The 12,224-nt window shown below is 35.8% G+C and overlaps 2 protein-coding genes and 1 pseudogene across 2 annotated transcripts; 1 reads left to right on the top strand and 2 right to left on the bottom strand.

Moving 5' to 3' along the window:
• Positions 1-812: 812 nt before the first annotated feature.
• On the bottom strand, positions 813-2,084 carry LOC141587592 (F-box/kelch-repeat protein At3g23880-like). The gene has a single exon (XM_074409068.1). It carries the CDS (start codon positions 2,082-2,084, stop codon positions 813-815), a length of 1,272 nt encoding a protein of 423 aa, XP_074265169.1.
• Positions 2,085-7,835: 5,751 nt separating this feature from the next.
• LOC141587593 (putative E3 ubiquitin-protein ligase ARI5) lies at positions 7,836-10,206 on the top strand (annotated as a pseudogene).
• A 644-nt stretch (positions 10,207-10,850) lies between these two features.
• On the bottom strand, positions 10,851-11,840 carry LOC141587594 (F-box/kelch-repeat protein At3g06240-like). The gene has a single exon (XM_074409069.1). It carries the CDS (start codon positions 11,838-11,840, stop codon positions 10,851-10,853), a length of 990 nt encoding a protein of 329 aa, XP_074265170.1.
• Positions 11,841-12,224: the final 384 nt, after the last annotated feature.

A 12,224-nucleotide genomic window follows, 5' to 3' on the forward strand; every position in this document is an offset into this window, starting at 1 on the left:
GTTTTTAAAGCACCAAATGCCAATTAATATACTTTTTTTTTTCTTTCTTATGTGTAGTAGGCTACTAGGCTAGTAGCTTGCCTATTTTCTTAAAGAGTATAACTCAGATTTCTTATGTGTGATGGCTTGTCCATTTCATAGGTTCCGCCTATGAAATCACTTTCATTGAGCAATCACAGTTTAGACCGTCGATTTCATAAAGAGTTTCTAAACCTCCAAATGCTGTACTTGATAATTGATATACTTTTTTTTTTCTGTTCGTTCTTATGTATGGTAGTTGGTCAATCTCAATGTTTCGCACTAGTCAATTATTGGCTGAACAACAATGAACTATGACGACAAATAATCTAGCAACCTAGAGCTGTGCATCAAAATTCAATTATTGTGCATCAAAGGTTAGGAAAATCCTTATTCAGCCGAAAAAGCCAGAACATAGCGGATGCCCCCTCGCAAATGAATCACCCATACGCAAGATATGTATTATGTAGCAGACGCTCAAAGTGGGAATAAGAAATTAAGCAATTAACAATCTTGAAAATTCTAAAGAAAATAGAGAAAGAAAGAAAAAGTACCTAATGTATATCACAACTTAAACTCATATCTGCAGAATTGATAAAAAGGTATCCTTACTAATTAATCAAACACAAAAGGGATGAGTAGCCATTGACATAACTATGGTTTTGTTGGTAAGACAAACAGAGAGTCATATTAAACACGGGCTTTCCTCAAAGGAAAATGAAAGGGCGTCACCGGATGACACCCAATTTGGGCGCCACCCTCTCACATGGGGTGAGTGGGGAGTGGGGACCCCTTCAATTAAAAATGCATGTGAGGGGGTGACACCCAATTTGAGCGTCATCTGGTGACGTCCTATCACTATCATTCCTCAAATTACGGGCTTTAAATTCTTTGGACAACACCAAGCTCTCCGAATACTCTTCCAGTATTAAACATGAGCTCATAGATTTATTCAACTCCTGCACTTGACAACTAACTATATTATAAACCTTGTTCCCATAAACAAAGTAGCCACCATCCATTTCACAATAATAAATCTTTTTTAGTAAACCATTCTTGAACAAGTTATAACCATCGCAACTTGATTTCCCGGAAAACCATAGAGTCCATGGCCCCTTTCTGTTGTCCTGTTCCAGCACCCATATACGGGAAGTTACCTTAGAAATTCTGAAAACCGCTAACGATCCCTCAAGAAGAAAAAGAAACTTCATGGAGTCTGTTTCATCCGGACTAGATGGCAGTTCTAAAAACGTAACATTTTCCTTATCCAAGTCAAAGGAACAAAGATGAGTTAAGAATTCTCTGCTTTGTATAACATTTTGTGCAAGCCAATATGATTTCCCTCGAAAGTAAAAAGCAGTTGATAAATATTGAAATGCCACAGCCGTATTAGGAAAGTTCAAATTGGTGACATTGACGGGATCATTTCTGACCGTCCATTGTTGATCACGGAGCGTATAAACTGCAAAACATACTTTTAGAGGTTTTGTATCCTCAATTTTGCTATATGTGAACACAACCACTTTATAATCCTGACTATCAGGGGCGAACCCAAACAAATGCCATGTTCTGTTCAAGTAGTTGTGAAATGGGCTCATGGGAAGAACCAACGATTTGCAAATACTAGGGTTCCATAATCTATATTGTGCCGGTTTCTGAAAAGAGTCATCATATTGTACAACAAAAAGCAATCCATTACAGCTACCTAAAACATGGTATTTGTACTTATTAGATAACCCAAAAATATAACCGGTTTTTCGAAGAGTAATAGCTTGACGAACGGTCAACAGCCACCCCTCATATCCATTAAGTCCCAAATCCTCGAGGGCTACGAATAATTTTTTATTATTATTCTCTGCATTAAGTTTACAAAGTTGGAAATGGAAATGAACGAAATCAGGGTGATCAATAATGGAGCACCAAGTTTTACATACACACCTGAATTTCAAAACGGTTTTAGCCGACAACGATGATAAAATCTGAGTCCAAATTTCGGGTGGTAAGTAGTTGGATTGTGAAGATGATGATTTCGCCTTCTTTATTCGGTTGTTCATTTTCTTCAGCATCTAATAACGGGGGTTGACTCCCTGAACTGAACGAGGGTTATCACCAAATGTATCTTCGTTTAGGTTATCACTTCGTCTATCTCAACACGAATATATCCATCTTACGAGACAAGTTTTTGGCCTTTTCGTACGGACTATGTTATTAGAACAGTCTTAAGTTTTAAAATAAATATTGTGTTTGGTTATGGGGCTTGAATGGTTGATAAACATCGTCGGCACATTTATTAAATATCATTGGTTATTTGTTTGGTTTTATTTATTTTTATGGAATAAAGGAGGGAGTGACAAGTAGTGCATGGTCGAAATAGCCAATCTCTAAATATCCGGAGGGTGGAAAAAGGCAGTAAGCAGCCAAAACGAAGAGAGTAGTTTTTTTACCTTTTTATTTTACATAAATACGGAGTACTAAATCAGTTTTTAAATTTATTGCGGAATATATGACAAAAGAATTTAGACGATTTGAAGCTTTACAATCTAAGACTAAAACATATTTTATGGGTTGATGTCGAATGGGTAAGCCCAAAATTGTTAACCTCTTACATTAAATTAGAATTGTATTATTTCCTGAATTGAGGACGACCATCTTTCAAAATAAGTGATGAAAATATTGAAAATTTGAGCAATTACAAAGAGTAGGATTGCGACCTATAAACATTTGGCAAATCCCATATACGGAGTACTTGACAATCGACATGGTCGAACATTATTTTCCTAATTCAATGAATCGTTCAATCATCACACCTTTTTACAGCGTAAATAGACAAGCTACGATTTGAAATCTTATATCTGTATATAAACTTGGGTTGAGAACCTGTGTATTTGATACAGCTAAACAGCTCGCCGAGATAGGCTAAACAAATACATGATTTAGTGAGTCTTGACGGATAATCTCACCCTTAGCTTTAGAAAATAGATGGAATATTCCGGCAAATTTTAAATTTTCCGTCTAACCCATAATTTGTAACGAAAATGCACTTGCTTTAATTTCTTTCTCCTATGTCTCCCTCCCTCCCCTTCTCTTTTGTACCTATTTTCTTCTTTCTACCTCTTTCATTTATCTTCGAATTTCACAAATGAACTTTAACCAAATCATTATCCGTCAAATTAATGGTTCGAAGACTAGCAAAAATTTGAGGGGTTAAGCACATGTATACAACCACTAAAATTAACATCAGCTTACCTGTAAAGAACAATGCCTCTTATTTTACCGAGTTATATCGATACTTAAATTTTGTTATATTCTTTTGCCGAGTTGTATCGATACTTAATTTTTTGAGAAATTAGTGAAGTCAATTTAGGGGAGAGGAAAAATGAGAGTTAAGAGTGTAGTGTAGGTCAGTTGGAAAAGGAAGTCGATAAAAGACAAAAGAGAATAAGAGTATGGATATGAGCTAATAATAAGTGGGAGTAATATCGTAAATTTACCATGTTTTTCATTGGAATCAGACACAGAGGCAAGATTTTATCAGAAGTGTTTTATAAGGGTGTAATAAAATATTAAAAAAAATTATAAAGGTGTAAGTTTAGAAAAGTTGGTTTTATAAAGAAGTAAGGATTAATTAATCCTTGATTTTAAAGGAGGCAAAAGAATACCACTTATAACTTATTTATGATTGGGGAAGGTTAATAGACTAATGCAATGAATATAATGGAGTAAATGCAATGCAAGATGCTAGGTAGTAGTTCTAGAGCTGGCCACGGGTCGGGTTTGGGCCAGGCTAACCCAAGGGCGGGGTGGGCTCATCCAAAGGGCCCCCTAATCGACCTGTGAGAGGGGCAGGTCGGGCCTGGCCTGACCGGGCTGGGGCTACCCGACCCTTAGGCTGGTCGGGCTAGCGGTCCTCACATATTCAGCAACTTCCGTCTTATAGCATGACTCGTTATGAATCTACCATTTCCATATATGTACGATTTCGCCTTTTAGCTACACCGCTCTGCCATGGTGAACCAGGCGGTGTGTATTACGCAACAATTCCAAGTATTTGGAGAAGTTTAGCAAAAGGTCCAAGATGTTGTCTTATTTTGATATACTTTCCATAAAATTCACCGCCTCTGTGAGATATAATGATTTTCACTCTCCTTTCTAATTGTCTTACAACCTCGATAATGTATGCTTTTAGAGCATCCACCGAGATTTTTCATGCAATAGCTAAAAATAACAGTAACGTGAATAGTCATCGATAAAAGTAATGAAATATTTTTCTCCTACAAAAGTTCGAACATCAAAAGGTCCACAAATATATGTATGCATAATTTCAAGAAGTTGAGTAGTTTTTGTGGCTCATTTCTTTGTGTTTTTGGTTGTTTTTTCTTTAATATAATCAACATAAGTTGTACTTGAAGAAAACCATCTTTTATTTACTGAACGTTTTATTCTTTCGGTAGATATATGACCTAGTTTTTTTTTATTTGATAAAGTAAGAAAACTAGATTGATCTTCTGAGGTAGGACCAACCTATACGACCTAGTCTTTTATGCCACACGAAATAAGAGTGATTTTTGGATGACTTACGTTTTGTTTCTTTATTATGTATGGTGAGACAGATTTCAGCATCATTACGATTAAGATGAAGTTTATAAAATCCCAACCAATATGGTTAGAATTTTCAGACAAAGTGAAAATTTTTATTGTCTATTTCAAATGAATATCCAAACCTATCAAGTGCGCTTACTGAAATTAAATTAAGAGAAATAGACGAAACATAAAGAGTTTGACATAAGTCTAACTGATAAACATTATCTTATATTAGACGAAAAGGGGTCCAATAACTTTAATAGAGCTTTGTCTTTATTTCTCATATAAATAAAGTTTTCACTTGAATTTGTGGTTTGGATCGTAATGAATCCCTGTATAGAATTCTAAACATGAACATTATTAGCACCGGCACTACGTACTATTAATTTGCTGATCTTTACTAGGTGCGTGAAAATTAAGAAAATATATGTCGACTCGATTTACGTCAATAGCTTATAGATTTTGGATCAAGAAATATGTTATCTAGCCATAAAAATCTACGACGAATCCAAATATGCCGTTTTTTTTTTTTTTTTTTTTTTTTTTTTTTTTTTAAGGTAGAGTTCTCACGGTTATCATTATGTTGATGATTCTCACGCTCAGTGTCATACCACACTAATGTAAAAAAGTCCATGAATGAGTAAAATCGATACATAAATGAGCAACTACGTAAATTATTGACATGTCACATTAATTTGATGTTTTTGGCACCTTTTAGTTAGATTATATAGACAAATAGTTATATATGGTATATTAATATATCGAATATAATACTTCCTTCTAGTCGCTCATTTCTTCTCCTTTTATTTTGCACAAAAAATAAGTAAATGATTTTAAACTACATAAAACACTCTAACCCACATGCAAATGAAATTGGATCACAAAAACCTTTCCGAAAAAGCAAATAAAGAGGGAAGAAAATCCGACTACCATGAAAAATGAAAGAGGGAAGAAATGAGGGAAGATGTTACGGTTACACTTTGTGTATAAAATCACCACCAATTAAAATTTGACATTATGGAGGAATCTATTTGTATTTATGGTGGGAATTATGAAAAGCAGGGAAAAAATCATCTTTGGAGAGAATGATGGGAAGGAAAATTTTAAGATCTTTATTAAATATGTTATCATAACTAATCTTATCTTTATTAATTCAGAAGACAATACTCAATCTAAGGCGTGCCACATCATTAATTCAACCTTTTACTTTTTTTGGAAATACATGTTATGGTGGGACCCGTTAGTGTGCAATGTATTTATTTCTTCAGAATTTCGGCTATACAAACATGCGACAAATTGCGTCTTAGAACAAATACTATGAAATAATACTATAAAATAATTTTATACATTTCGAATAAATGAAATTAATGGCATATAAGCGAAATGAATTACAAATCGGAATAAATGAAACTAATTACAAATAAATGAATTACATAATTTAAAAAAAAAAAAATAATAATAATAAAATTACATAATTACGAGAAGGAATTACATTTAATAACGGGATTGAATTATATATAATGGGAATAAATTACATGCATAATTTTTAAAAACTAGATAGTACGATATATATTTTTAAAAAAATATCCTTTGTTATTTCCTCTTAAACTATTGCATGTGAACACGTATTTATAACAAGTTTAAACATTAATTATGTAGATGCTGATTTAGACAAACCAGATAAGTACAATAGAAATGCAAAAAAAATAAAAATACATCCAAAAATATTAATACCGGCCCAAATACATACCCGTGCAATTTTGCACGGGTTTAAAACTAGTAATTATATATACTATAATAAATTATATTAAATCTTAGCAAAATATTTGTCATATCTTCTAAAATTTCTACCCTGATAAATATACGGTTACCCGTTGAAAAAAAAACAAAAAATCAAAATCATAAGTTGCTTTTCATAAAAAAAATTATGGTTAATGACTCCATGAGAAATCGAACTCTAGTATCAAGGAAAAAACAATTATCGGTTCTCCTTCATCAAAACACAATCAAATCTCTCACAAACTTTTCAATTATGAATCACAATTTTTATATCAAATAAGAATTTAATCTGTTTCATTAATAAACTACTCCCTCTGTCCCGGTCATTTGTTGTCCTTTTTCATTTTTGGGTGTCTCAGTCATTTGTTGTCCTTTCTATTTTAAGAATGAACTTGATAAGTAATTTGATCATTCACACTCAATTTGTTCCACTTGTCATTTAGCTATTGGCCCTCTCCTATTTCCTTGGTCTTTGTGCCAAAACCAAAGGACAACAAATGACCGGGACGGAGGGAGTACAAAAAATTATTTCATTTAACTTGATCGATCTTATAGTCTTCAATTAGGGTATTGGTTTTTGTAAAATTGATTTGTTAACACAGTGATCAAATTCTTAGGATGTGAAATTCTTGCACGGACAACGTTCGTCACGAATTTATCGCTGAAAACTTTTGTACGATGTGCGCCCAACGTACTAAGGTTTTCAGATTAACCTCCAGTTGTGGCTTCTGGTGGTTGTGGTTGCACGTGGGAGCTGTGGCAGCAGGGGATGACGGCCGCCGGCATGAGTCATTGCCGGTGCTGACGCGTGGGTGGTAGGAGGAGATATGTTGTCTATGACCATGGAGGAGGCTAACTTTGCTATTAGGGAATAAAACATAAAAGAGGAAAGATTTTCACAAAATAATAAAGTATCTTAAAAATAATATCTTAGACAATCTTAATAATTATGGTATACAATAATTTAGGAAAAGTTTCATATTTAAAAACTGATTTTTTAAATTATGACTCCTAATTTTTTGACAAAATCAAACTTAAAAATATTCTATCTCATTCCCACAATTGTCACATGTAGTAACGTTACTCGCAGTGTATAGAGGATTTTATACACTACGTGTAACCGTAGCATTTTTGAGAAATGAGTGATGAGGAAGGAGTAAGAATTTCCAAGTTTACTTCCACGGTTCTCTAATGTACTACATAATCAAACAAAATCTTCTAAAATTACCAAAATAAAAATTATTTAGACGTGTTTCCTAATTCGTATCTCATTCTGCTATGGTATCAGTATCAGTATAAGAGTTGCTTATGCGTGTCCCAACTTTTAAGCTACAACAGAATAAGGTCTTCTGTTTTTTGTGTTAAAGGAGCTCCAAGGCGAAAAAAATTCGAACCTGCAACGTATCGTCCACATACTCGAGAATATTTGATCTCTAAAAGATTGTTTTTCCGCAACAATGTATTCTGAAGACGAAGATATATACTCTGAAGATGAAGATATATATTCTGAAGACGAAGACAACTATGACACTGACACCGAATTCGAGAAAAGTTATAGAGTCTTGTCGGAGGCTGACGTCCGAGAGCTCCTAGACAATGTAGTTGGACATGTTTCCTCTGCTCTTTGTATTTCCCTAGACGAAGCAATCAAAGTGCTTTACCACTATAACTGGAAGGACTCGTTGCTGCTCGATGAGTGGTTCTCCAATGAAGAACGGGTTCGACAGAATGTCGGCTTGCCAACCAACCATGCCCTGTTTAGCTGTTCAGGACAATTGACTGCTTGTGGGATTTGCTTCGATTCGTTTCCTCTTGATAATCACCACTTTTATCCTACAGTGTGTGGGCATATCTATTGTGTAACATGTTGGAAAAATTACCTTAGTATATCGATAAAAGACGGCCCTGGATGTTTGTCATTGAGATGCCCTGATCCTGCGTGCCATGCTGCTGTTGTCGGTCAGGACATGGTCGATAAACTTGCATCAGATGACGAGAGAAAAAAACATGCGCATTATTTATTTCGGTCATATGTCGAAGAAAATAAGAAGATGAAGTGGTGTCCAGGTCCCGGATGTGAGAATGCCGTGGAATTCGAGATTGGAAGCGAGGGCGTTTATAATGTTACCTGCCTTTGTTCACATGCTTTCTGTTGGAACTGTATCGAGGAGGACCACCGGCCCGTGGATTGTGACACAGTGGCAAACTGGACCCTGAAGAACACGTCGCAATATGAAAATACAAACTGGATTGTTTCCAACTCAAAGCCTTGTCCAAAGTGCAAGCGCCCGATCCAGAAGAACCAAGGTTGTATGCATATGACATGCAGCAACCCCTGTCTCTATGAATTCTGCTGGCTATGCCTTGAAGCATGGTCGAACCACAGTCAAAAAACCGGGGGCTACTATCGATGTAATGTATACAAATGCTGCAAAACGACGTGGCAAGTATGATGAAGAAGAAGAAGAAAGAAAAATGGCGGAAAATAATTTAAAGAAATACATACATTATTATGCTATTGACGATTTGCGCAAGACGAAAACTGATTTAAATAAGCTTAGTGACAAGTTTAAAGTTATCGATATTGAACTCGTGTTTATGATAAAAGCTTGGGAACAAATTATAGAGTGCATGCGAGTTTTAAAGTGGACTTATGCATATGGCTTTTATTTACAAGAGGATTTAGTTGGCAAGAAAACATTGTTCGAGTACTTACAAGGTCAGGCCGAGGCTTGTCTTGAGAGGCTTCATCAATGTGTAGAACAGGAGCTATCGGTTTTCCAAGTTTTCCTTAAAGACGACACAGAAGTAGAAAACCAGGATGAAGAAGATTCCAAAACATTGTGTAAGGGAGATCGAAAGGAAGAGTCATACAAGAAAGAGAAGCTAGAAGCGGAACTTAGAGCATTACGACTCAAGCTGACTGATCTAACCACTGTGACGGGGTCATATTTTGACAATTTGGTTAGGGCACTGGTAAATGATTTGTCGGAAGTTAAATCAACATGTAAGAAGGAGTACTTAAAGAAGACAAACGAAAAACGACATAAGGAGAGGTACTTCAATAGAATCGTTAGATCACAAAGGTAATACTCCATCAATGAAAATGTAGCAACAAATGGTTTCGGATTACAATTCTGTCAACATATCTTTGAGCACCATCAATAAAATCAGATTTTTGAAAGCATACATCATGGAAATCAGAAAGGATGGTAAAAACGGAGATAGAAAGCGTAAATTTTACCGTTAACGACACAGGAATTTGTCATATATTTTCCCATAAAAAATAAAGCCAAGCAGTAAAAACTTCGTCCCACAACCAAGATAGTTCTCGTCAACCCTCTCATAAATCATAATAGAATACCCATTTGAGTACGACTTGAATATTTTAAAAACATCATAACTTGAACGTGTTGAAAACCTAAATTGAAAAAAACGAATAAATATCGTCAACCTAAAAAAGCGATGTTAAAATTCGAGGGGGGTGGTTTATGAGCAACAACCATAAAACGAGAAACATTAAAGCCAAACAACAAAAAGGCCGTAACAATAGATATGGAAAATATATCATATCAGCACAATTAAACAAGGATGACTTTACCTTTGTGCTGCGAACACGTCAAGACTATTGTCGAAAAACCATCATAAGAGTTAGTAGTCTCTTATTCATGCAAAAGGAGGCAGATCCTCGGCTCTATCTTCTTTGAGCAACGCCAAACTCTCTGCATAAATTTCTAATTCTACCTGAAGATCTCTTATAGATTTGTCAGTTGTCACCCTCAAGCACTTGACAACTATCAAGATTATAGGGCTTCTTCCGACACTTAAGATAGCTACCATCAACACTATTATAATAAAATACCTTTGAAAAACTGCTTTAAGTTTGACTTGAATAAATTAAATCTACAATAAGTTGAACCCGTTGAACTACAATAAGTTGAACCCGTTGAACGTCCTGAAAACCTTATACAGTCCACAACTCCACACCCCCTTTCCGTTGTCCTGTTCCAGCGTCCATATGCTGGAACTGACACAAGAAACACAGAATATAGCTAGTGATTCCCTAAGAAGGAACAAAAACCAGAAAGTTTCTCTTTCAACCGAACTCCCAAAGTACTCATGGCAGTTCCAAAAAGTTGAGTTTTTCAACATCAGTCAAGGGAATTGAGCAAGAGGAATTATAGGAACTAACATATTCACGGTTGGTTGACACAGCCAGAGGTTCTTGTCAAAACCATTGGGAAGATAAATAGAGTAGTATTCTCTTATTCATGGGGAAGTCCTCAAATCACGGGCGCCGCGATAACACCAAGCTCTCCGAATACGCTTTCAATTGAGATTAGAATCTCATAGATTTTTTCAACTCCTGCACTTGACCACTAGCTAGATTATAAGTCTGCTTCCCATAAACAAAATAGCCACCATCCCTTTCACAATAGAAAACATTTTTTATTGAGCCCACATTGAACAATTCATAACCATCCTGACTTGACTGGCCGGAGAACCATAGTCCATGGCCCCTTTTTGTTGTCCTGATCTAGCACCCATATACTGGAAGTTACCTCAGAAATACTGAAAAGCGCTAGCGAACCCCCAAGAAGAAACAGAAACAGCAACCTCAAGGAGCCTGTTTCCTCCAGACTAAATGGCAGTTCCAAAAAGGTGATATTTTCCTTATCCAAGTCAAAGGAAGCAACATGAGTTAATACTCTACTATTCTCTTTATCATTTCGTACAAGACAGTATGCTGCTCCTTGAGAGAAAAGAGCAGCTGATAGAGAATGAAATAGCCCACGCCTAGGATAACAGTTGAGAATATTAAGGGGATCATTTCTGACTATCCATTGTGGATTACCGAGTGTATAAACTGCAATATACATCTTTGCGTACTCTTCACCCCGAGTTAGGTCAAATGCAAACCCAACCACTTTATAATCCTGACTATCAGGGGCGAACCCTAACAAATACCGACAATTGACGAGTGGGCAAGTGGGAATTATCAACGATTTGCGAATACAAGGGTTCCACAACCGAAACTCATAATGGTAAGGAAAATCAGAAGTACAATAGCGTTTCACTAAAAGCAACCCATTACAGCTACCTATAATATCGTTGCTGTACGAATCATATATTCTAAAAATACTACCGGCATATCGAAGATTTTCAGCATTACGAACAGTCAACAAACATCCTTCATATCCCAACTTTCCCAACTCCTGGAGGGCTACCAATAATTTCTTCTTATTATGCCCAGAATTAAATTTACAAAGTTTGAAATGCATGTTAACAAAATGAGGGTTATCGATAATGGAGCACCAAGATTTACAAACGCATCTGAATCTTAATAGGGTTTTGGCCGGCAATGATAACAAAATCTGAGTCCAAACTTCGGGTGGTAAGTAGTTGAATTCTGAGTGTTTGTTACTGTTTGATTTCACCTTCTTTCTTCTTCTGCTCTTCATTTTCTTCGGTATTTAAGGATAGCTGCAATGGAAAGAGGGGTTCTCCAATTCAATTGATTTCCCCTCTTTTTTCTAAATTGCAAATGATTCGTTTACTTTTTGCGGAACAATAAAAATGTGGGTAGGTGGGTGGTGGTACTGCCGCCTAAGTAGACCTTGCAAAACGGACCTGATCCAAATGACCTGATCGGATAAGTATGATCCAAGACCCGAAAATAACCGAACATGATCCAAAATGACCCAATGTGACCTAGACCCGACCCGTGCCTTGATTGACCCAATGTTAACCCGACCCGAGAAGACTGATCCATAATTAACCCGATTCAAAATGAGTTAAAGTGATCCAAAATCCGGAAACAACAAATATTAAGTCATATTAAATAT

Source organism: Silene latifolia, chromosome 6 (genome assembly GCF_048544455.1).
Source record: "Silene latifolia isolate original U9 population chromosome 6, ASM4854445v1, whole genome shotgun sequence".
Taxonomy (NCBI): domain Eukaryota; kingdom Viridiplantae; phylum Streptophyta; class Magnoliopsida; order Caryophyllales; family Caryophyllaceae; genus Silene; species Silene latifolia.